At 45.2% G+C, this 26,137-nt stretch overlaps 1 protein-coding gene across 1 annotated transcript in view; it reads right to left on the bottom strand.

Moving 5' to 3' along the window:
• LOC138662967 (oocyte zinc finger protein XlCOF7.1-like) overlaps positions 1-25,799 on the bottom strand; it is a 43,843-nt gene extending 18,044 nt beyond the window's left edge. The window contains exons 1-4 of the mRNA XM_069748990.1: positions 25,626-25,799; positions 25,419-25,542; positions 25,238-25,335; positions 24,949-25,039 (exon numbers count right to left, since the gene is read on the bottom strand). Of these exons, the coding sequence (XP_069605091.1) occupies positions 24,949-25,039; positions 25,238-25,335; positions 25,419-25,542; positions 25,626-25,649 (337 nt within the window). The 5' untranslated portion in view covers positions 25,650-25,799. The remainder of the gene's footprint in view (positions 1-24,948; positions 25,040-25,237; positions 25,336-25,418; positions 25,543-25,625) is intronic.
• Between the last annotated feature and the right edge of the window lie 338 nt (positions 25,800-26,137).

Here is a 26,137-nt window from a genome sequence, read left to right as displayed (position 1 = left end):
AACGATCCATCTTGATTCTCTATGGTTGGAAATAATCTATGCCGGGGTATATATACCACTATTACATTAATATCCACCCTCATCTACCCATTGGTGGCATTATCGATTGTCTAGACACTAGACCCACCCTCTTCTATTCATTGGTGGTGTTATCTAGTGTCTAGACACTAAATTGTGTCTAAAGATATAATCATTGTTTGACAACGCATGCGTCGTAAAACGCAGCGTTTTTTGTAAAAACGCTACAAAAACGCACCAAAAACGCTGCGTTTTACGACGCATCCGTCCGACGCTTGCGTCAAAAAAGGTGCGTTTTTGCGTGCGTTTCCGATGCGTCGTGCGTTGCGTCGGCGACGCAGCGTCGCATGACGCTAATGTGAACGTAGCCTTACAAGAGCTGCTGGCAACAGCTGTGTCAGTCAGCGATCTTGTTATAAGAGTAAAAAAACAGATTAGGCAGGTTAGGGTTAGTGCTATAGTTAGGGTTAGTGTTGAGGGTAAAGTTAGGATTACTGTTAGGCTAAAGCTAGGGTTTGTTCTAAAGTTAGGGTTACTGTAAGGCTAAAGTTACGGTTATTGTTAGGTTAAAGAGAAGTTTACTGTTAGGCTAAAGTTAGAGTTTATTCTAAAGTTAGGGTTAGGCTAAAGAATTAGGCTTTTCTCAATTGTCTTCACAATAATTTGGTCACCTCAGTCACGTCAGTCAGTCACGTCAGTGTCACGATATGGTATGAAATATCATAAGTAGTTTTCTAGCCTGCGTGGGCTAAGCCCCCCTTCTTGGAGCAACAGTTTGTAGCTGCAAATTCCTGGCTTTCCTTCTCTGAGAGTATGGGGGAAGAGAGGTTTTATTGCCGAATGGAATTTACGACTAGCATTTCCTGTGTAAGCTCTTGTTCAGCTATAAGGGAAGTAGAAACTTCAAGAATCCATGAAAGATTCTTTGTTTGGTTTTTGTTAGATATTAGGCAAACGATTTAAGCTAGAAATACGAAAATATATATTTTTATTCTCACTCGGTGTATCTACACAACCCGCGAAACACGAGCTTCTAACTCCATCTGGTAAAGAAGTAGGGATTTCTCTGGAAATATGTATCCCAGTTAGGACATATTTGATCTCATTAGAATGCTCACGTTAATCCGAGATGTTTGATGGGTTTTTTAGGACGCTGACATGTTTTGTAGTGAAGTTATAGAAATCAGAGAGAATAGTTTAAAGTTTAGGCAGAATGTAGAGAGAGGAGGGTCTGGATAAGCCAGACTTTCTGTGATGTCACAGCCTTGAAAGTATAACTGGCTGCACACATCCCCAGCTGTGTCTCTGCTAGATTTCTTCCTGACTTCTTGTCCTCTCCTGAAGCCAGCAGCATCCCATGGACTGGGATATATGGAAACTGCCCTAGCCTGGTTGCCTGTCATGCTTTGAACATGTAAATGTTGCTTTTTCTCATTTATTCCCTTTATGTTATAATTACCCTTGTACATATTGGCAATTGTCTCCTTTGTAACTTCTTTATAAAATATTTTTCATAAAGCACTGCCTAATTAATTTCAATGGAATATACTATTATATATTAGTTCGTTCATCCATGCTCTAAACTTACCCTGTCTTCTGAAGTGAAATACGCTACTGTTACTGTTGTGTTGGGTTAGCTTCGGACCCGTTTAATCGAAGCTGGTGGCAGCGAGAAGTGTGCAGACTTTTGGGTTATGTTGTAGTGGCTGCGACGTTAATAATTATTGTTCCTGCCTGAGTGGGAGTAGTTATCGCGTCGCTGCAGCGTGCCCAATAGCCAGTACATAGCAGGCAGCCTTTCTGGCGACTAATTACCCAGGGTGCAGTACCTAATCTGACCTGAGAGTAAGGGGGGCGCCAGAGAGCTGCAAGTGTTAAGTGGAACTGTAAGCGGGATATACATAAATCCCTGCAGTTCGTGGTATATAGAAAAGCAGTGGGATACCTAGAATAAGCCCCTGCTGTAAGCAAGAGGTCAATAGCCTTGTGTGTGGTTTTTCATCACATCGTGGAGTGGAGGGATAACTAAGATAAGCCCCCCTGCACATGTGATAGCCGTCTGTTGGCCTAAAGTCACCTCAATCCGTGACGTAGGGGTGACGGTCACGGTGTGAATCCTGACCCATTGGTGACAGCGGTCAGGGAAATCGTGACAATTGGTGGCAAGGCGGTGGGATATCTTAGAGCATTAGTGATTTGGTTTGAGTAATCATTCCTCTCACTAAAAACTTGCAGAAAGTTCTTGCGAGGACTCTGCGCAAATAAGTTTGGAGAACGAACTCAGTGCTTTTTAGTTGTGAGACAATTGCGTACTGGTAATTATCCCCTCCCTTTCTCTTCGTTTTTCTATCCTATCTTTTATTTGGCAACCATGGTTGTGCTGGGAGAAACCTTCTATGAGCAGCAGACCAGAGACACCCTTGTCGCCTTATGCAAGTCACAGCACATTGACTTTGCAAGCAAAAACAAAGCCCAACTGGTCGCAGATCTGGTGCAATGGGAAGCCGCTCGAGACCAATCTCAGAGCTCAGAGGCCGCAGAAGCCAGCACCAGCGAACATGGTGCTGCAGCAGAGGTCCACCCACTGAATGCTGGCCCTGTTAGCAATCCGGGCGAATTGGACCCCCACCTGCAGGCGGCCTTGAAAGAATTCCCCACTGACGACCATGAGGGACGTCGGCAGCTGATTCAGCAATACCGGCAAGAGGCCCGAGCTGAGCGAGAGGCCCGAGCTGAGCGAGAGGCCCAGGCCCAGCAAGCGGAGCGGGAGTACCAGCTGCAGATGGCCCGACTGCAAATGCAGGGGTCGTCCAGTCCAGCCGTGAGCCCAGCAGCGCTCAGATGCCTAAACCCCGGCCCGATCACTTCCCTGTTATGGAGAAGGACGGAGACTTGGACACTTTTCTGCGGGCCTTTGAGAAAGCCTGCAGACAGTACCGGCTGCCTACAGATGAATGGGCCCGATACCTGACACCAGGGCTGAGAGGTAAAGCTCTGGAGGCGTTTGCTGCCCTCCCTCAAGAACAAGATGGTGACTATGAGGCCATCAAAAAGGCTCTGATAGCCAAGTACCAGCTTACACCCGAGGTGTACCGTAGAAAGTTCCGGACCCTCCAACGTGGCCCACACGACAGTTACAGTGATGTGGTGCATGGACTGGGGACCCACTTTGACCAGTGGACCCAAGGACTGTCAGTGACCACCTTTGCGCAGCTGCGAGACCTGATGATCAAAGACCAGTTCTTTCATCTTTGCCCAGCTGAGGTGCGACAGTTCGTGATGGACAGAGAACCCAAAGACGTGACGAAAGCAGCGCAGATTGCCGATGCCTATGAGGCCAACCGTAGATCGGAAGTGCGGAAGCCAGTCACCACCAGCTGGAGAGGGGGTAAGCCTGCAACCAACGTCAGTACCCCTGCCAGCCAACACACCCGAGGTCCTGGCCCTGTGGCCAACAGCACCAGACCTACCACCGAACCTCGCGTGTTACACCTGCAAGCGGCCTGGGCATATCAGTACCTTCTGTCCAGACAGGCCGAAGAACACCCCAGCCAAGGCCCCAGGGCCTAATGCAGCAGTTCTTTTGGTGGGTGGTGTGGTTGGGAGGGTGTGTGACAACGTACAGCCCGTCACTGTGGGGGGCCATGTTGCTACAGGCCTCAAGGACACCGGGGCTGAACGAACCCTCATCCGACCCGAACTGGCGGCCCCTGAAGAAATCATTCCGGGGAAAACCCTAACTGTCACTGGGATTGGGGGCATCAGCTGTCCCTTACCGATGGCCCGGGTTTTTATTGATTGGGGTGCTGGGAGCAGGGTGAAGGAAGTGGGGCTGTCGGATAATTTGCCCACTGATGTTTTGTTGGGAACGGATTTGGGGAGGATGTTTGCATACTACGTCCCTGACACCCCTCCCCAATCTACTAATAAGGGTAACGTTAACCCTGATGATGATGATGATGATGGGAAATCGCATGTGTTACCTGACCATGCTTTATCTTGTAATGATGCATCTAATAACCATTTTTTCCCTAGGATTGATGGTGAAAATATTGTACCTGTGCCAGCGGAACCTGATAATGATTTTTCTGTGAAGGTTAATGTGTCCATAGGTACAGGCGTGCCCAGCCACGTCGCTCTGCGGAGTGAGACGGCTGAGGAACCCCTAACAGGGGCAAGTGTCGGTGCTACAGGAAATGGGGAGATGCATGGGAACCGTGAGGGAGGGGATGCCATGAAAGTGACCAGTGCCACCGAGGAAGGTAACTGGCCCATAAGTAGCACTGCCCCTGGAGTGTTGGGGGTGGGTGGGGAGGTAGAGCCCATAGCAGCGCCGGCTGATGGGCCTGTAGAAACCCCCGGGGAGACAGCCTACGTAGCTGCTGTCACCCGCAGTCAGAGTGCCCGGAACGCAGATAACTGTCTGCCTTCCGGACCCTCCTCAGTCATCACGGTGACTGAACCAGAGGTGGACCCAGAGCAGGTCCAAGAGGGTTCCCGTGGGGAAGGGACCCTGACGTCGCTTCTGGCTTCCCCTAGCCAGGAGTTTCAGGCCGCTCTGCACACAGATGCGAGCCTAGAGAGTTTGAGACAACTTGCCGGGACGCCCTTCTCCGAGACTGATAAGGAGAAGGTGTTCTGGGAACAAGGAAGGTTGTACCGGGAGACAGTACCCGGAGAATCACAAAAGGAGTGGTTGAGGGAAAGACAGCTGGTCGTCCCACAGCAATTCCGGGGTGAGTTGTTGCGGATTGCCCATGAGATCCCGCTAGCTGGACACTTGGGGATCAGCAAAACTAAGGCCCGGCTGTCTCAACACTTCTATTGGCCTAAGATGGGGACAGATGTGTCAAACTACTGCCGCTCCTGTGTCACCTGTCAAAGGGTGGGGAAAGCGGGGCCTGCTATTAAGGCTCCCCTGATCCCTTTGCCAGTGGTAGAGGAGCCTTTCCAGAGGATCGCGGTGGACATTGTGGGCCCGCTGGCCGTCCCCAGCAGCTCTGGAAAGCAATACATCCTTACTGTGGTAGACTATGCTACCCGGTACCCAGAGGCAGTAGCTCTGTCGTCAACTAGGGCAGATAAGGTGGCGGATGCCCTGTTGGCCATCTTTTCACGTGTAGGATTTCCCAGGGAAATGCTTACTGATCAAGGGACCCAATTTATGTCTCGCCTAATGGAGGCTCTCTGTAAGAGAATGCAGGTGAAGCACCTGGTATCGAGTGCGTATCACCCACAGACCAATGGCTTGTGTGAACGCTTCAATGGTACCCTCAAACAGATGCTACGCATGCTGGTTGAGACTCAAGGGCGCGACTGGGAGCGGTACCTCCCACACCTGCTGTTCGCTTACCGAGAGGTTCCGCAGGCCTCGACGGGGTTCTCACCCTTCGAGCTCCTGTACGGCAGGCGAGTCCGGGGACCCCTTGGGTTGGTAAGAGAATCCTGGGAAGAGGAGCCGAACCCTTCTGAAGTGTCCATAGTGGAGTATGTCATGCGCTTCCGTGACAAGATGCAGACCTTGACGCAGTTGGTGCATGACAACATGACGCAGGCTCAGGCTGATCAGAAGCACTGGTACGACCAGAACGCCCGGGAGCGGACCTACCACGTGGGTCAAAAGGTGTGGGTGCTGGTCCCCGTACCAACGGATAAGCTTCAGGCAGCCTGGGAGGGCCCGTACGTCGTCCACCAACAGCTCAACCCGGTCACTTACGTGGTCACGCTTCACCACGCTCGGGGTAGGCGAAAGGCCTTTCACGTCAACATGATGAAGGCTCATCACGAACGTGAACCTTTCGTCCTACCGGTCTGCAGCTTGCCCGAAGACGGTGAGGAAGACACCCTCCTGGACTTGCTGGCCCAAGCCAAGGCCAATGGGTCCATCGAGGATGTGGAGGTAAGCGCCTCGTTAACTGAACCCCAGCGGGTACAGTTGCAAACCACACTGGAACCTTTCCGGGTCGTGTTCTCCAACCGACCTGGGAGGACTGAGTTAGCAGTCCACGAGGTGGACACCGGGAATCACGCCCCACTACGGCGAACACCCTATCGAATTTCTGACCAGGTGCAGCAGACTATGCGCCAAGAGATCGATGAGATGTTACAGCTGGGGGTGATTCGACGGTCAAAGAGCGCGTGGGCATCACCTGTAGTTCTCGTGCCAAAGAAGGACCGGACCACACGGTTCTGCGTGGACTACAGGGGGCTCAACGCCATCACAGCCCCGGATGCGCACCCAATGCCGCGCATGGAGGAGCTGCTTGAGAAGTTAGCTGGCACAAATTACCTAACAATAATGGATCTGAGTCGAGGATACTGGCAGATTCCCCTGAGCCCCGAGGCGCAGGAGAAGTCCGCCTTTATCACACCCTTTGGACTGTACGAGTCCACGGTCATGCCCTTCGGCATGAAGAATGCCCCTGCCACTTTCCAGCGGATGGTCAACCTCCTGCTTCAGGGACTGGAGAAGTACGCCGTGGCGTACGTGGATGACATTGCCATCTTCAGTTCCTCCTGGGAGGAACACCTGCAGCATCTCGAGGAGGTGCTCAGGCGAATTCACCAAGCAGGACTGACTATCAAGCCGGGAAAGTGTCAGATGGGCATGAGGGAGGTTCACTACCTGGGGCACCGGGTAGGCGAAGGCACCATGGAGCCAGAGCATGGCAATGGTGATGGGTTGGCCCACCAGGGTGAACCTGCTGAGGTGCGCATGGAGGAGAACCATCAGGTCCTGCCTCCCTAGCGCACACCAAAAGGGGGAGGTGTCACGATATGGTATGAAATATCATAAGTAGTTTTCTAGCCTGCGTGGGCTAAGCCCCCCTTCTTGGAGCAACAGTTTGTAGCTGCAAATTCCTGGCTTTCCTTCTCTGAGAGTATGGGGGAAGAGAGGTTTTATTGCCGAATGGAATTTACGACTAGCATTTCCTGTGTAAGCTCTTGTTCAGCTATAAGGGAAGTAGAAACTTCAAGAATCCATGAAAGATTCTTTGTTTGGTTTTTGTTAGATATTAGGCAAACGATTTAAGCTAGAAATACGAAAATATATATTTTTATTCTCACTCGGTGTATCTACACAACCCGCGAAACACGAGCTTCTAACTCCATCTGGTAAAGAAGTAGGGATTTCTCTGGAAATATGTATCCCAGTTAGGACATATTTGATCTCATTAGAATGCTCACGTTAATCCGAGATGTTTGATGGGTTTTTTAGGACGCTGACATGTTTTGTAGTGAAGTTATAGAAATCAGAGAGAATAGTTTAAAGTTTAGGCAGAATGTAGAGAGAGGAGGGTCTGGATAAGCCAGCCTTTCTGTGATGTCACAGCCTTGAAAGTATAACTGGCTGCACACATCCCCAGCTGTGTCTCTGCTAGATTTCTTCCTGACTTCTTGTCCTCTCCTGAAGCCAGCAGCATCCCATGGACTGGGATATATGGAAACTGCCCTAGCCTGGTTGCCTGTCATGCTTTGAACATGTAAGTGTTGCTTTTTCTCATTTATTCCCTTTATGTTATAATTACCCTTGTACATATTGGCAATTGTCTCCTTTGTAACTTCTTTATAAAATATTTTTCATAAAGCACTGCCTAATTAATTTCAATGGAATATACTATTATATATTAGTTCGTTCGTCCATGCTCTAAACTTACCCTGTCTTCTGAAGTGAAATACGCTACTGTTACTGTTGTGTTGGGTTAGCTTCGGACCCGTTTAATCGAAGCTGGTGGCAGCGAGAAGTGTGCAGACTTTTGGGTTATGTTGTAGCGGCTGCGACGTTAATAATTATTGTTCCTGCCTGAGTGGGAGTAGTTATCGCGTCGCTGCAGCGTGCCCAATAGCCAGTACATAGCAGGCAGCCTTTCTGGCGACTAATTACCCAGGGTGCAGTACCTAATCTGACCTGAGAGTAAGGGGGGCGCCAGAGAGCTGCAAGTGTTAAGTGGAACTGTAAGCGGGATATACATAAATCCCTGCAGTTCGTGGTATATAGAAAAGCAGTGGGATACCTAGAATAAGCCCCTGCTGTAAGCAAGAGGTCAATAGCCTTGTGTGTGGTTTTTCATCACATCGTGGAGTGGAGGGATAACTAAGATAAGCCCCCCTGCACATGTGATAGCCGTCTGTTGGCCTAAAGTCACCTCAATCCGTGACGTAGGGGTGACGGTCACGGTGTGAATCCTGACCCATTGGTGACAGCGGTCAGGGGAATCGTGACAGTCAGTGTTTTCTATTTCCGGAAAAAATAAATAAAATCGAGTAAAATGGTCCGTCAGTATTATAGTGCAGAGGAGGCTTATGCACTTTTATGTTCTGACAGAGAAGAAAGTGCAGTGTCAGATGGTGATGTGGATTTTGAGGGCTTTAGTAGCAGCGACAGTGATCGCTCAGAAATGAGCAGTGATTCTGGTCCATCCTCATACACAAGGACAACAAGAAGGACAAATAGTGCTTCTGGAGAAATGTCTCCAACTCAGGGAACAATGCCCAGTACTAGCGCTGTCCCTAGTGATTGTGAATTGGTGCACATCAATGTCCAAGGGGCTTTGCCTCTTGATGTAGCATTTCCCAGATGGGAGGCTTCGGATTTGGCTACTCCAGTCATCCCTAATTTTAATGCCATTCCTGGTATAAATGTGGAGGTGGAAAATTTTGAACCAATTCATTTTTTAAATTTGTTTCTGACAGATAGCTTGCTAGAGCATATTATCCTACAAACAAATTCATATATGTCCCAATTCATCAGCCAGAGTCCGCGATCCTATTATGCTAGGTCAAATTTATGGACGCCAACTATTGTCCTAGAAATAAAAATTTTTTAAGACTTACATTAGTTATGGGGCTAGTTAACAAAAATTCGGTCCTATTGGTCCAACCACCCTGTTCAAGCCACCCTAATGTTTTCTGCCATTCTTCCTAGGACCCATTATGAAATGCTCATGAGATGTTGGCATTTTAACAACAGTCGATGCCTGCCCAGAAATGCCCCAGAACATGACAAACTATTCAAAATCAGACCCATCATCAAAGACTTGACAGAAAAGTTCTTAAAGCTCTACAACCCAACAGAAAACATTTCCATTAATAAGTCCCTTGTAAAATTCAAAGAAAGACTGCACCTCAAGCAATTTATTCCTTCTAAGAGGGCAGGGTTCGGAATAAAGCTCTATAAAATGTGCGAGAGTTCAACCGGATACACATCAGCTTTTCGCATTTATGAGGAGAAAGATAGCCAACTAAACTCACCAGGATGCCCTACTTATCTCTGGACATCTGGAAAAATCGTTTGGAAGCTGATAAATCCAATTTTACAAAAAAGCTACAATCTGTATGTTGACAACTACTACACCAGCAGACCCCTATTTAAAAGTCTGGTTGAACATAACATAGGGGATTGTGGGACCATCTGTCAGGGGTTACCACAATGATTGGTTAATGAAAAGTTCCGAAAGGGGCAGTCAGGGGCTTTACACAATGGAGAGCTGCTTGTCCTTAAGTATAAGGATAAAAAATATACTTTTATCCTGAGCTCGATCCACACAGATTCCACAAGGGCCACTGCAGACCAACAGGGATCCACTATTCCAAAACCTGTGTCTGTCATTGACTACAACAAATATATGGGGGGTGAGGACCTTGCAGACCAGGTTCTACAGCCATACCAGGTATCAAGAAAATCATATACCTGGTATAAAAAGTTAGTCAGTTATTTGTTTCAGGTGGCCTCATATAATTCTGTTGTGTTATACAAATAAGCCGGAAATGCAGATACTTTCCTTGATTATCAGGAAAAGGTCATTGAAAATCTTGTTTTTGAGAATTTTGTCCCCGCCAATCATTTATAATCTGAAGATGTCAGAAGACTCACTGAGCGACATTTTATTGCACTCATTCCAGCAACTGAAACAAGAAAGAACCTCCAGAGAAGATGTCGTGTATGTTCCAAGAGAGGAATGAGGCATGATACCCGCTATTATTGCCCACAGAGCCCATCATTGCAGCCTTATGCCTCCATGACTGATTTACAATCTTCCACACAGAACCACATTTTTAAACTGTTTTGACATTCAAGCATTTGGTTTATTTAGTGACAGACACATTTGAGTAGAGCTGACTTAACAATTTTTGGGGGTAGGTGGGGGGATGTCTCCCAAGATACAAGCTGGGCACAATATATTGGGCACTACAATGGCATTCTTGCAATTTAGCGGCTCTCCAAAGTGCCATAACAGCAGAATCCCCCCTGACGTTACCCAATTTTAGAAATGACACCCCTCTGGGAATTGGAAAGGACACCCCTCTGCGAATTCATCTATGGGTGTAGTGACCATTTACCTATCTACCTATTTTCCAATGTAAATTCTGGGGTTAAAACAACATTTCAGTGGTAAAAATGTAATTATTTTTCTTCACTGCCCAATGGTGTAATTTTCTCTGGAACAGCTGTGGTGTCAGTATGCTCACTGCACCACTAGAAGAAATCATTCAGGGAAGTATTGTGTAAAATGCAGTCACTTTGGTGGCTCATGCTGTTTTGCCACCTCAGGGGGCTCTGACAATGTGACATGTCACCCACAAACAATTCCAGCAAAATCTGCTCTCCAATATGGTGCTCCTTCCCTTCCGAGCTCTGCCATGCACCCAAACAGTAGTATTCTCCCACATATGGGGTATCGGCATGCTCAGGAGAAATTGCAAAACAAAATGTATAGTCCATTCTCTCCTGTTACCCTTGTGAAAGTAAAAAAAAAATTAGGTTTAAAGGAAAATTTTTGTGAAAGAAAAATGTTTATTTTTTCCTTCCACATTCCATTCATTCCTGTGAAGCACCTGAAGGGTTAATAAACTTCTTGAATGTGGTTTTGAGCACCTTGAGGGGTGCTGTTTTTAGAATGGTGTCACTTTTGGGTATTTTCAGCCATATAGACCCCCCAAACTCACTTCAAATGTGAGGTGGTCCCTAAACAAAATGGTTTTGTAAATTTTGTTGTAAAAATAAGAAATCGCTGGTCAACTTTTAACCCTTATAACATCCTAACAACAAAAAAAAATTGTATCCAAAATTACGCTGATGTATATTAGACATGTGGGAAATGTTATTTATTAGCTATTTTGTGTGTTATGACTCTCTGATTTAAGAGCATAAAAATTAAAATTTTGAAAATAGCAAAATTTTCACCAAATATCAATTTTTTAACAAATAAACGCAAGTTATATATCAGACAAACTTTACGACTATCATAAAGAAAAATATATCAAACGAAAACAATCTCAGAATCACCAAGATTCGCTGAAGCGTTAGAGTTATGACCTCATAAAGTGACACTGGTCAGAATTGAAAAAATTGGCCTGATCACAAAGGCAAAAACAGGCTCTGGCGCGAAAGGGTTAATATGTTGCTGCACAACCTTTTGAGGCAATCACTGCAATCAAACGATTCCTGTAACTGTCAATGAGACTTCTGCACCTCTCAACAGGTATTTTGGCCACTACTCAAGAGCAAACTGCTCCAGTTGTCTCGTGACTGAAGGTTGCCTTTTCCAGGCGGCATGTTTCAGCTCTTTCCAAAGATGCTCAGTAAGATTTATGTCAGGGCTCATAGAAGGCCACTTCAGAATAGTCCAATGTTTCCCTCTTGGGTGTTTTTAGCTGTGTGTTTTGGGTCCTTATCCTGTTGCAAAACCGATGACCTGCGACTGAGACCAAGCTTTGTGACACTGGGCAGCACATTTCTCTCTAGAATCCCTTGATAGTCTTGAGATTTCATTGTACCCTGCACAGATTCTAGACACCATGTGCCAGATGCAGTAAAACAGCCCCAGAACAAAACAGAGCCTCATCCATGTTTCACAGTAGGGACAGTGTTCTTTTCTTGATATGCTTCATTTTTCCCTCTGTGAACATAGAGCTGATGTGCCTTGCCAAAAAGTTCAATTTTTGTCTCATCTGTCCATAGGACATTCTCCCAGAAGCTTTGTGGCTTGTCATCATGTAGTTTAGCAAATTTCAGTCTGGCTTTTTTATGATTTTTTTTCAACAATGGTGTCCTCCTTGGTCGTCTCCCATGAAGTCCACTTTGGCTCACACAACGACGGTTGGTGCGATCTGACAATGATGTTCCTTGAGCTGGAAGTTCACCTCTAATCTGTTTAGAAGTTTTTCTGGGCTCTTTTTTTACCTTTCGTATTATCCATCTCTTTGACTTGCCATCAATTTACACCTGCGGCCACGTCCAGGGAGGTTGGCTACAGTCCCATGGATCTTACATTTCTGAATAATATCTGCAACTGTAGTCACAGGAACATCAAGCTGCTTGGAGATGGTCTTATAACTTTTACCTTTAACAGGTTTGTCTATAATTTTCTTTCTAATCTCCTGAGACAACTCTTTCCTTTGCTTCCTCTGGTCCATGTTAAGTGTGATACACACCATGTCACCAAACAGCACAGTGAGTATCTGTAGTCCTATATACAGGCCACTCACTGATTCCAGGATTGTAGACACCTGTGATGCTAGTTAGTGGACACACCGTGATTTAACATGTCCCTTTTGTCACATTATTTTCAGGGGTCCCATCATTTCTGTCGCCTATTCATGAGTTTTATTTTTTGGTTTAATTCTGTGGAAGCATGGTTGAAAATCAATGTCTGACTTTCATTTGTTCATTTTCAGAGATCTTTTATTTCTTATTACTTTGTCAGATTCAAGTTATATCTGTGACCATTGTGAGTTTTCTGTCATTAAACGAGGGGTACCAACCATTTTGACCACATATGTATAGATTATAACCATCAGTGAATTAATTTATGAAATGGAATCACTTTATGGGGATTTCGACTATTCTTGATTTTCTATCATTTAGTCATATTAGGGCTTCTGCACATGGTGTGTCCAATCTCATCTGGGATCTGTTCCTGCTGTCCAGCTGGAGTAATCTGCTCCCTACTTCAGCCAATTGGAAAGTACCACACCTTACTAAAGCTCAAAGCACATGGCTGGAATCTGCCAGAAACAGCGTTGTTCTCCTCTGGTTCAGTTCTCTGTGCTCAGCTTGCGGCTTGTGTATTTGTTTCCTGTTGTGACCGTGGTCCGTTTACTGACTACTCTTGTGTCTTCTGATTCTGTATTCTGTCCTTCCGGTTCTGACCCAGCTACCTGACTATTCTTCTTGCCATCTAACACCACAGAATAGCAGGTAACACCACGGTCCAAGCCTAGGGGTCCCAGTGTAAGTCCAGATCCATGTAATGGTGTTAAAGGGCGATGAGCAAGGCAATTCTTGGGATATGGAAAGCAGAGAAGATAGTGCCAAGTCATGTTCATGGTGGAGATCTTTTGAGCTGCCAGTTGACAATGAGCATTGCTCCCAATACATTGTGTCTGCAAACTATTCCAGCTAGATCTGCAGTCAAACAGCTAAATGGCGCTCCTTCCCTCCTGAACACTGCCATGTGCCCAGAGAGTAGTGTACAATCGTATGTAGGGTATTGTGAGAAGGTGGAAAATAATTTGTAAGATCCATTTGTTTTCTATTATCCTTTGTGAATAATTCCAAAGTTATCACCACATAAAGTGACACACGTCAGATTGTAAAAATGGGGCCTGAATAAGAACACAAAACTGGAAAAGGTTAAATCAGAGTATTCTGGACACTACTGTAATCAAAAACTGACTATAGACAATAACATCTACTGAAATGCTCAAACTGAACAGTCTCCATCAGTAATAAATGAGCAGCTAGTGGTGAAACCTCTCTGGGGTAATTAGAGCACGGGGCTCGGTGACTTCACTATCTAAACTATCGGAAGCTCCAATATTTTCTGTCAGATGAGTTTCAAGAAGAAATATTACACATTTAAAGAGAACTGTGTATAATAGTGCAGAGCGGAGATGTCTTAAAGGGATCCTGTCACCCCCAAGGCGCCAGGGACCTTCAGGAAGGAAATGGAGGCGGTGCCCACTGCAGGGAGGCCCTGAGTGACGACTGTGAGACATTTGTGTCAGGGGGAAAAAGACATGCCCCCTGTTATGATCTGGTGGCCTTGGAGCAGCATGAGACGTACTCTGGAGAAGGTGGTACCTGTACTGATCGCAAACCCTGAACTTAACAGCGCAACTAGAAGTAGCCGTGGGGGGTACCTAACACTCCCTAGACCCCTCAACACAGCCTAATAAATAACTACCCCTAAAGACAGAAACAGGAAACCTATCTTGCCTCAGAGAAAATCCCCAAAGGAAAGACAGCCCCCCACAAATATTGACTGTGAGAGGAGAGGGAAATAACATACGCAGAAATGAAATCAGGATTTAGCATAGGAGGCCATACTAGCTAAAAAGAAAGAATAGAACAGAGTACTATGCGGTCAGTATTAAAACACTAGAAAATATCCACCACAGAAAATACAAAACACCACATCTGACTAAAGACATGGAGGGTATATCTGCATCTCCAGAGAAGTAGCTAGGCTGCAAAAAATCCTTCACAGACTAAGCTGGACAAGACAAAAACATGAAAATGCACAGAACTATAAGGTCCACAGCAGGTGGACAGCAAAAACAAAGCCAGGACTTATCTTTGAAGAAAAGCACAGCAAACAGGAGAGACCAGAAGGGATGTGAATCCTCCAAAAAACAATGGACAACTGGCACTGTCTAAAGGATCAAGCAAGGCTATATAGCCCAGCCCAAATTGCAAAAAATAGATACACCTGATAAATGCTGCGATCCAACTACCGCAGCACGACCACTCATAACCACCAGAGGGAGCCCAAGAGCAGAATTCACAACAGTACCCCCCCTTGAGGAGGGGTCACCGAACCCTCACCAGAGCCCCCAGGCCGATCAGGACGAGCCAAATGAAAGGCACGAACCAAATCGTCAGCATGAACATCGGAAGCAACCACCCAAGAATTATCCTCCTGGCCATAACCCTTCCATTTGACCAGATACTGAAGCCTCCGCCTCGAAAAACGAGAATCCAAAATCTTCTCAACCACATACTCCAACTCCCCATCAATCAACACCGGGGCCGGAGGATCAACAGAGGGAACATTGGGCACTACATACTTCCGCAACAAAGATCTATGGAACACATTATGGATGGAAAAAGAGGCTGGAAGGGCCAAACGAAAAGACACAGGATTGATAATCTCAGAAATCCTATAAGGACCAATAAACCGAGGCTTGAACTTAGGGGAAGAAACCTTCATAGGAACATGACGGGAAGACAACCAGACCAAATCCCCAACCCGAAGCCGGGAACCAACACACCGACGACAGTTAGCAAAACGTTGAGCCTCCTCCTGAGACAACACCAAATTGTCCACCACATGAGTCCAAATCAGCTGCAGCCTGTCAACCAAAAAATCCACACCAGGACAATCAGAAGGCTCAACCTGCCCTGAAGAAAAACGAGGATGAAAACCAAAATTACAAAAAAAAGGCGAAACCAAGGTAGCAGAACTAGCCCGATTATTAAGGGCAAACTCGGCCAATGGCAAGAAAGCCACCCAATCATCCTGATCAGCAGACACAGAGCATCTCAAATAAGTTTCCAAAGTCTGATTAGTTCGCTCAGTCTGGCCATTTGTCTGAGGATGAAATGCGGAAGAAAAAGACAAATCAATGCCCAGCCTAGCACAAAAGGCCCGCCAAAACCTAGAAACCAACTGGGAACCTCTTTCGGACACAATATTTTCCGGAATGCCATGCAAACGAACCACATGCTGAAAAAACAACGAAACCAAATCAGAAGAGGAAGGCAATTTAGGCAAAGGTACCAAATGAACCATCTTAGAAAACCGGTCACAAACCACCCAGATAACCGACATCCTCTGGGAAACCGGAAGATCTGAAATAAAATCCATAGAAATATGCGTCCAAGGTCTCTCAGGGACCGGCAAAGGCAAAAGCAACCCACTAGCGCGGGAACACAGGACTGCACAAAAGAACGCCCATCCCGCGACAAAGAAGGCCACCAAAAGGGCCTACCAACCAAATCTCTGGTACCAAAAATCCCAGGATGGCCAGTCAACACAGAACAATGAACCTCAGAAATCACTTTACTAGTCCATCTATCAGGAACAAACAGTTTCCCCACTGGACAGGGGTCAGGTTTATCAGCCTGAAACTCCTGTAGAACCCGTCGTAAATCAGGGGAGATGGCAGAAAGAATCACCCCTTCCTTCAGAATGCCGACCGGCTCAAGAACCCCAGGGGAATCAGGAAAAAAACTCCTAGAGAGGGCATCCGCCTTAACATTCTGAGTACCAGGAATGTACGAGACCACAAAATCAAAACGGGAGAAAAACAGGGACCATCGAGCCTGTCTAGGATTCAGCCGTTTGGCAGACTGGAGGTAAATCAGATTCTTATGATCGGTCAGGACCACAATACGGTGCTTGGCCCCCTCAAGCCAATGTCGCCACTCCTCAAATGCCCACTTCATAGCCAACAACTCCCGATCGCCGACATCATAATTGCGTTCCGCAGGCGAAAACTTCCGAGAAAAGAAGGCACACGGTTTCATCAAGGAACCATCAGAATTCCTCTGAGACAAAACGGCCCCTGCCCCAATCTCAGACGCGTCAACCTCAACCTGAAATGTAAGAGAAACATCCGGCTGACGCAACACAGGGGCAGAAGTAAATCGGCGTTTAAGCTCCTGAAAGGCAGAAACAGCCGCAGAGGACCAATTCGTCACATCAGCGCCTTTCTTTGTCAAATCGGTTAGAGGTTTAACCACACTGGAGAAGTTGGCAATGAAACGATGATAAAAATTAGCAAAGCCCAAGAATTTCTGAAGGCTCTTCACAGATGTGGGCTGAATCCAATCATGAATGGCCTGAACCTTAACCGGATCAATTTCTATAGATGCGGGAGAAAAAATGAAGCCCAAAAAAGAAACCTTCTGCACTCCAAAGAGGCACTTTGACCCCTTCACAAATAAAGCATTATTGCGGAGGATCTGAAATACCATCCTGACCTGTTTCACATGAGACTCCCAATCATCGGAAAAAATCAAAATATCATCCAAATATACAACCATGAATTTATCAAGATAACTCCGAAAGATATCATGCATGAAGGACTGGAACACAGATGGAGCATTAGAGAGTCCGAATGGCATCACAAGGTATTCAAAATGGCCTTCGGGCGTATTAAATGCAGTTTTCCATTCGTCACCCTGCTTAATACGAATAAGATTATATGCCCCTCGAAGGTCGAGCTTAGTAAACCAGCTAGCCCCCTTAATCCTAGCAAACAAATCAGTAAGCAAAGGCAACGGGTATTGAAATTTGACCGTGATCTTATTCAAGAGGCGATAATCAATACAGGGTCTCAAGGAGCCATCCTTCTTGGCAACAAAAAAAAAAACCTGCTCCCAATGGTGAAGAAGATGGCCGAATATGCCCCTTCTCCAAAGACTCCTTAATATAGCTCCGCATGGCGGCATGTTCTGGCACAGACAGGTTGAAAAGTCGGCCCTTAGGGAACTTACAACCTGGAATCAAGTCAATAGCACAATCACAGTCCCTATGTGTTGGAAGGGAACTGGATTTGGGCTCATCAAATACATCCTGGAAATCTGACAAAAACTCAGGAATTTCAGAAGAGGGGGAAGAGGAAATTGACATCAAAGGAACGTGACCATGAACCCCCTGACAACCCCAACTAGTCACAGACATAGATTTCCAATCTAACACCGGATTATGTAGCTGTAACCATGGAAAACCCAGCACAATATCATCATGCAAATTATGCAACACCAGAAAACGACAATCTTCCTGATGGGCTGGCGCCATGCGCATGGTCAGCTGTGTCCAAAACTGAGGTTTATTTTTAGCCAACGGTGTAGCATCAATGCCCCTTAAAGGAATAGGGTTCTGCAAAGGCTGCAAGGGGAAACCACAACGTCTGGCAAATTCTAAGTCCATTAAGTTCAGAGCGGCGCCTGAATCCACAAATGCCATAACAGAATATGATGATAATGAGCAGATGAAGGTCACAGATAACAGAAATTTAGGTTGTACAGTACTGATGGTAACAGAACTAGCGATTCTCTTTGTACGCTTAGGGCAATCAGAAATAATATGAGCAGAATCGCCGCAGTAAAAACACAACCTATTCCGACGCCTGAATCTTTGACGTTCAGCTTTAGACAAAATCCTATCACACTGCATAGGCTCAGGGCTCCGCTCAGAGGACAACGCCACAGTGTGCACAACTCTGCGCTCGCGCAAGCGCCGATCAATCTGAATGGCCAGAGACATAGAATCACTCAGACCAGCAGGCGTGGGGAACCCCACCATAACATCTTTAATGGATTCAGAAAGACCCTTTCTGAAAATTGCCACCAAGGCATCCTCATTCCATTTAGTCAGTACAGACCATTTTCTAAATTTCTGGCAATACGATTCTGCCGCTTCTTGACCTTGACACAGGTCCAGCAAGATTTTCTCAGCTTGATCCACAGAATTAGGCTCATCATACAATAACCCCAATGCTTGAAAGAAAGAATCAACATTAAGCAAAGCAGGATTGCCAGTTTCCAGGGAAAATGCCCAATCCTGTGGGTCACCACGCAGCAGGGATATGATGATTTTAACCTGCTGAATGGGATCACCAGAAGACCGGGGTCTCAATGCAAAAAACAGTTTACAGTTATTTTTGAAACTCAAAAATTTGGATCTGTCACCAAAGAATAAATCAGGAGTGGGAATCCTAGGTTCTAAGGCAGGAGTCTGAACAATATAATCTGAAATACCCTGTACCCTAGCAGCAAGCTGATCCACACGAGAAACTAACTCCTGAACACTCATGTTATTACTAGGTTCGAAGCCACCCAGAGATTAAGAGGGAGGAACAGACCAAACAGGCTAAGGAAAAAAAATGGCTCAAAATCTTTCCTCCCTTCTTCTGAGATGCAATTAACTCATTGTTGGCCAGTTGTACGGTTATGATCTGGTGGCCTTGGAGCAGCATGAGACGTACTCTGGAGAAGGTGGTACCTGTACTGACCGCAAACCCTGAACTTAACAGCGCAACTAGAAGTAGCCGTGGGGGGTACCTAACACTCCCTAGACCCCTCGACACAGCCTAAGAAATAACTACCCCTAAAGACAGAAACAGGAAACCTATCTTGCCTCAGAGAAAATCCCCAAAGGAAAGACAGCCCCCCACAAATATTGACTTTGAGAGGAGAGGGAAATAACATACGCAGAAATGAAATCAGGATTTAGCATAGGAGGCCATACTAGCTAAAAAAGAAAGAATAGAACAGAGTACTATGCGGTCAGTATTAAAACACTAGAAAATATCCACCACAGAAAATACAAAACACCACATCTGACTAAAGACATGGAGGGTATATCTGCATCTCCAGAGAAGTAGCTAGGCTGCAAAAAATCCTTCACAGACTAAGCTGGAAAAGACAAAAACATGAAAATGCACAGAACTATAAGGTCCACAGCAGGTGGACAGCAAAAACAGAGCCAGGACTTATCTTTGAAGAAAAGCACAGCAAACAGGAGCGACCAGAAGGGATGTGAATCCTCCAAAAAAACAATGGACAACTGGCACTGACTAAAGGATCAAGCAAGGCTATATAGCCCAGCCCAAATTGCCAAAAATAGATACACCTGATAAATGCTGCGATCCAACTACCGCAGCACTACCACTCATAACCACCGGAGGGAGCCCAAGAGCAGAATTCACAACAGCCCCCCTGACAAACTTCAGGTATGAGGGGCACATTATAAAAGCGATTATTTCAGCATTTGCAGGGGTTTGCAGGGGTTGTTTAATCTGTATTTGTAGTTTTCAATTAATGAGATTCTCATGCTGTGGGCGGGGCTTTGTGGTGCTCTGGGGCGGGGCTGTGGGTGGGGCTTTATGTGGTGCTCTGATTACATATGCATCTGTATTGGCTTATGACAGGTCATAAGGTCGATGGCGGAGCCTGCACAGTAGAATCTATAAGTAAGAGACAGATGCTAGTGGACAGGAGCCGATGGTGTAATTTTGCTGGATGTAAATTTTTTTGTAAGCCTCCCAATAGCCACAATATTATAGGCATTATCAACAATAATATCAACACTATTATATGCATTATGTAAAAATGGGGGGCAGGTCAGTGAGGGATCAGCGACCAGTCATAGGCCAATACAGATGAATATGTAATCAGAGCACGACATAAAGACCCGCCCCAGAGCACCACATAAAGCCCCGCCAATAGCACCGCCCCAGAGCACCACATAAAGTGCCGCCCACAGGCCACTCACTGCCCCAGAGCACTATAACTAGCTGAAAACTACAAACAAAGATTAAAGAACAGTAAACCAGAGTTGCATTAATTTATGGTGGACCATTGGAGCTACTATGAATCCTGACCAGAAAATTACAGAAAATAATATTGCTCCCCATTTCAGGAGAGATTGTGCAATAATCTGAATTTCTTAGGATCAAAAACAATGTAATTTATGAGGTGGAGTGAATCCATGAAACCAGGGCTGGAGCCAACACATCTCCTGCAGGCGGGAATAAATGTATATTACAGCCATCAGTCACACACAGCTCAGAGATATATCATGGCACCGGAGTGATGGGTTTATGTAGATTATCACAATCCTCCTGGAAGTTAGTCGGTTTTAATACAAATTGAAAAGTCCGGATAAAGGGAAACTCTGTTATTGTCCAGAAATTCACACTTGGCCTCACTGCACATTTAATGTTGTCGATCATAAAAGTGAATTTTGGCCAGAAAGACTGGACCTGGTCTTGTAGGGACCATATGATCACATTCAGCAGCACAGAAGGGAGAGAAGGGAGATTCATCCCATAAGATCTCAGGGTTGTAGGAAGCCAACAGCATCATTACGGTGGCTCAGTGGTTAGCACAGCAGCCTTGCAGCGCTGGAGTCCTGGGTTCAAATTCCACCTTGGACAACATCTGCAAGGAGTTTGTATGTTATCTCCGTGTTTGCGTGGGTTTCCTCCCACATTCCAAAGACATACTGGTAGGGAATATAGATTGTGAGCCCCATTGGGGACAGCGATGATAATGTCTGTAAAGCGCTACGAATATGTTAGCGCTATATAAAAATAAAGACTATAATTATTATTATGCAGTAATGTACACCTAGGTGTATAGAGGTACGCGCTGGAAAAATAGCAAAAAAAGGTGGGTGAGGAGTAAGAGTGTCCTTAAAATAAATGGCCGCTTATATAATGTCCCAATATGTTGTAATTTGATGTCCGGATCAACATAGGTATACCCACGGTATGCCCACTTCACATAGCCAAGGAATTAATGAAAGGTGCACAAAAGGTACATAAAAGTTCTGCCTACCTCCGTCGGTGATTAAAAGACTTTAACGTTCCTCCTGATGTTCCGGATGTATTCAGGCAAAAAGAAGTATTGTAACCAGGTGGTTTTACTTGATCAAGAATCTTACCATAAGGAAGCACTTCATTTACTAAGTGATTCCTGTACTTATAAAAAACTAAATGGAAATCCCACTAAGGATTATATCAAGGAAATGAAAATCCTAACAAAAAAGGCCTTAGATTTGGGATTTATTAACAAACAAGAGTTTGAATTCATTAATTTTGGTCCCCCTAGAGTGGCAGTGTTCTATTATCTCCCAAAGATTCACAAGGACACTGTCAACCCACCTGGTAGACCAATCGTATCCGGCATTCAATGCTTAACGGCTAACATGTCTAAGCTGGTAGATTCTCACTTACAGCCTATTGTCCCACTCCTTCCATCACATTTGAAGGACAGCACACACATCCTAGCACTCCTTCAAAAAGTGGAATGGCGAAGAGGGTATATAATGGGCACCCTCGATATAACCTCACTGTATACGGTTATTGACCACAATAAAGGATGTCAGGCTGCCAAATACTCTTTACATAAATTGTCTAAAGCTCCTCCAAAACAAACGGAATTTTTAGGTGAACTAATGCAGTTCATTTTAACTCACAATTATTTTTTATATAAGGAGGACTACTACTGGGGTACCGCCATGGGGACCAGGTTCGCGCCCAGTTATGCCAACCTCTATGTGAGAAGCTGGGAAGAAGAATTTATTTACCCAGATGGCGGACTGCTCGCGAACCTGGTCCTATGGCGGCGTTTTATTGACGATATTGTTTTTATTTGGTCTGGTGGGTGGGACACTCTTAATCAATTTTTAATGGATGTAAATAAAAATCAATATTTTTAAAAAAATTCCCTTCCACCACCAGTACCACTGAAATTAACTTTTTAGATTTGAAGATTTTTATTGAAGACCTGCAAATTCACACACGCACTTTTTCTAAACCAACTGATACTAATAGTTACATCCCTTTAGATAGCTGTCACCTTCCCGGCTGGTTGCTAAATATACCTAGAAGCCAATTTACTAGGATTCATAGAAACTGCTCGAGGCCTCAGGATTTTGAGATGGAATCACAAATATTAACAAAAAAATTCCTGGAAAAAGGGTATAGTGCAACATTGCTAGCAAAATCAAAAGAAACGGCTATAAGCAAACCCAGACAGGAACTTATTAATCCAGCTCCTAGATCTAAACCAACCCTTGAGTCTATTCCTATTATCACAAAGTATAACACAAATTCAAATATCCTTCGGAAGATAGTGAGTAGACATTGGCATATATTAAAAAATGACAAAGTATTGGGAGAAACATTAGCCACCAGCCACGTTTCGTGTATAAAAAATGCCAAAATCTGGGAAATATGATTGCCCCTACGGTCCAGAAAAAATCCTCTCTGATACAGTCTTCCCTTTTACATACCAAGCCAAGAGGTTTTTTTTCATGCCACAAATGCAATGTATGCAAGCAGACTACAGTACAGAAATGAACGTATATTAAAAAAGGAGATAGGAGAATTCAAATTAGGGACTGTATCACATGCTCCACAACAGGGGTGATTTATACCATAGAATGTCCATGCGGCAAATTATATGTGAGAAGGACAAAACGACCCTTAAAAATAAGGATCAGCGAACATATCCGCAATATTAAAAATAAATTTATGGGTCACCCACTTTCGCAGCATTTTATAGAACATCATGGTGGGACAGTACGTGAGATGAAAATATCTGGTATATCGGCGGTACACCACCATTGGAGAGGTGGCGATTATATTAAGGCAATGTCACGAGCCGAGACAAAATGGATCTTCCTCCTGGATACTGTTGCACCAAGAGGATTGAACATGATATAAAAACAACTAAGGGCGCTGTACAAAGGGTTATTCCTTAATGTTTCTCCCTGCTGCAAATAAACGGACACAACTACCAAAAATGTCCGGTATAAAGTATAAAAAACACAAATAACTGTAAGTATGTATATATTTGCGCTGGAGATCCCAATAAATCTGAAAAAACAATTGGTGACAAGGCTGTCTACATAGGGTGATATTGCTTATATCATGTCCAAAAGATTACCTCATTGGCATATTGTTTTCCTTCATCTATGTGACGTCACGCGAGGTCCTGCAGCTTCACTGCACCTCGCCGGCAATTTGCTTGTAGAAGCGCGGTCTTACCGCTGAAGATCCGGGATCATCGCCGGGAACTTGTCTGGGGAAGTGCGGTCTTACCGCTGAAGATCCGGGAACATCGCCTGTGAGGTAAGGGGTGACTGTCACCGGCCGGGACAGGTTCAACACAGTTTCCTCACACATCTTTGGAAAAGTCACTGCTGTGCATATATTTGGGAGATTGCAGCACGTGTATATATATGTGGACACCTACTATATCGTGTGGACTGCATAGATGAAGGAAAACAATATGCCAATGAGGTAATCTTTTGGACATGATATAAGCAATATCACCCTATGTAGACAGCCTTGTCACCAATTGTTTTTTCAGATTTATTGGGATCTCCAGTGCAAATATATACATACTTACAGGATTGAACATGGGTACGGAACTTTTTGGCTTTCAATAGCCGGCTTATCTTATGAGCAGCTATATAAGGACGATGAGTACGAGGCAGGGATCAACCCTGAGGAAGGAGACAGGCGTCTCCGAAACACGTTGGTTGTTTGGTCCTAGCTGCACTTCGTATTCACTCCCCCGGGGGTTACGGTCACGTGACCAATTACGTCACGCAGGTCCTGCGCACCGTCCGTACTCACCGCTGACAGCACATGCGGCATCGGCTCGGAAGGATCCCGTCTCCACTCGGAGGTTAGTTGTTGGTGGCTTGCTGCCGGCCGGGGCAGCCACATGGTTACAATACTTCGTTTTGCCTGAATACATCCGGAACACCAGGAGGAACGTTAAAGTCTTTTAATCACCGACGGAGGTAGGCAGAACTTTTATGTACCTTTTGTGCACCTTTCATTAATTTTTTGGCTATGTGAAGTGGGTATACCCATGTTGATCCGGACACCAAATTACAACATATTGGGACATTATATAAGTGGCCATTTATTTTAAGGACACTCTTACTCCTCACCCACCTTTCTTTGCTATTTTTCCAGCGCGTACCTCTATACACCTAGGTGTACATTACTGCATATTCATTGGTTTACAGACTTTTTGTGGAGGTCTGTTGGTATCACTGCAGGAATTTATAATAGCTTTGACATCTTGCGCCACCATCTAAAGGACTTTATATAATTATTATTACCATCCGCTTTCTCTTATAGAACCATCATAATATTTTTCTTCAAGTGATTTTCTATCTTGTCAGCACATTCTACGTACGCTGTCATTTGGCTTTATAGTTTTTTCAATGACCAAAGTCATTAGAACAGTTTTGGGTGGAGGAGAATGTTGTGGTCGAGAGGCAAAATGGTGATCATGGTAATACGGCCGGACTACACCACCGATAAAGCAGCCACAGCCGGTGATGAGAAGAATCTGTGACTTCTCTGCATTTAGTGGTCACTACTCACCTGGGTAGCCATATGTGGGAATCTCCTCTTTACACCGCTCATCCCCCCTCACATATGTCTCTGTAGTATTAATATGGGTCAGATCTTCACCCTGAAACAAATATTATAAAAGTCACCGACAGATGGAGAAGTCCCATCTATGATCAGCTCTAATCCTGCCATCTCCACCGTTCTCATTACACAAGTATAAAACATATAATACTGGTGTATAAAACAAGACTGAGCACAAGACCTTCACCGGCGTCTACACATCATAGGGGAGATCTCCTGACACCTTCTCTCCATCTACCTGATGGTCCTGAGGAACATTGGGATCTTCTTGCTTGCAGTCCTGTGGAAGAAGAGGACGGGGACATCTCTCTGGTGTTGTCCTCTTACTGGATAGATCTGGAGGAAACACATACAGGGAGTGAATTCATTCTTTACATACAGATAATTATAGGCCGTGTGTATTTAGTCCTGTCTATTACCTGGAGATGTGAGGGGCTGGGGAACCTCCATTATGACGTTCTTGTACAGGTCTCTGTGTCCTTCTAAATACTCCCACTCCTCCATGGAGAAATAGACCACGACATCCTGACACCTTATAGGAACCTGACACATACAATGATACCGTCATCCCCCCGATCCCTTCATAGTGTTACTGTATAATGTCCCAGCATTCCCAGCAGTGTCACCTCTCCAGTCAGCAGCTCAATCATCTTGTAGGTGAGTTCTAGGATCTTCTGGTCATTGATGTCCTCATGGATCAGGGGGTGAGGTGGAGGCCCCGTGATTGGGCTCAGGGGTCTTCCCCATCCCTCAGACACAGGGTCCTGACAGCGATCACTAGAGGTCTTCTTCACCACTGTGTAATCCTGGTAATGGAGAGACACATTAATAAATCTCACTACAGACATTTCCAGAGTCCTCACCTCTCCAGTTCTGTCCATCTGTTATTCCCATAGATAAGAATGATGTAATGTGACGTCATCAGAATCTCTCACCTCTCCAGTAAGCCGGAAGAGGATCTCTAGGGTGAGGTGTAATATCCTCTCCGCCATCTTGTCTCTGTCCATATCCATCTTTGATGGGTAAATCAGGAAAATGTTCTTTTGTAGAAGATCTTCACTGAGAGGATCCGATATTGTAGAGACCTGAATGAGAAGATGAGCCGATGTAACATCATAAGAATCCTGTAATAATACAA

The sequence above is a fragment of the Ranitomeya imitator genome, chromosome 2 (genome assembly GCF_032444005.1).
Source record: "Ranitomeya imitator isolate aRanImi1 chromosome 2, aRanImi1.pri, whole genome shotgun sequence".
Classification (NCBI taxonomy): Eukaryota; Metazoa; Chordata; class Amphibia; order Anura; family Dendrobatidae; genus Ranitomeya; species Ranitomeya imitator.
The sequence above is the reverse complement of the archived record's forward strand: the minus strand, read 5'-3'. Positions and strand labels throughout refer to the sequence as shown.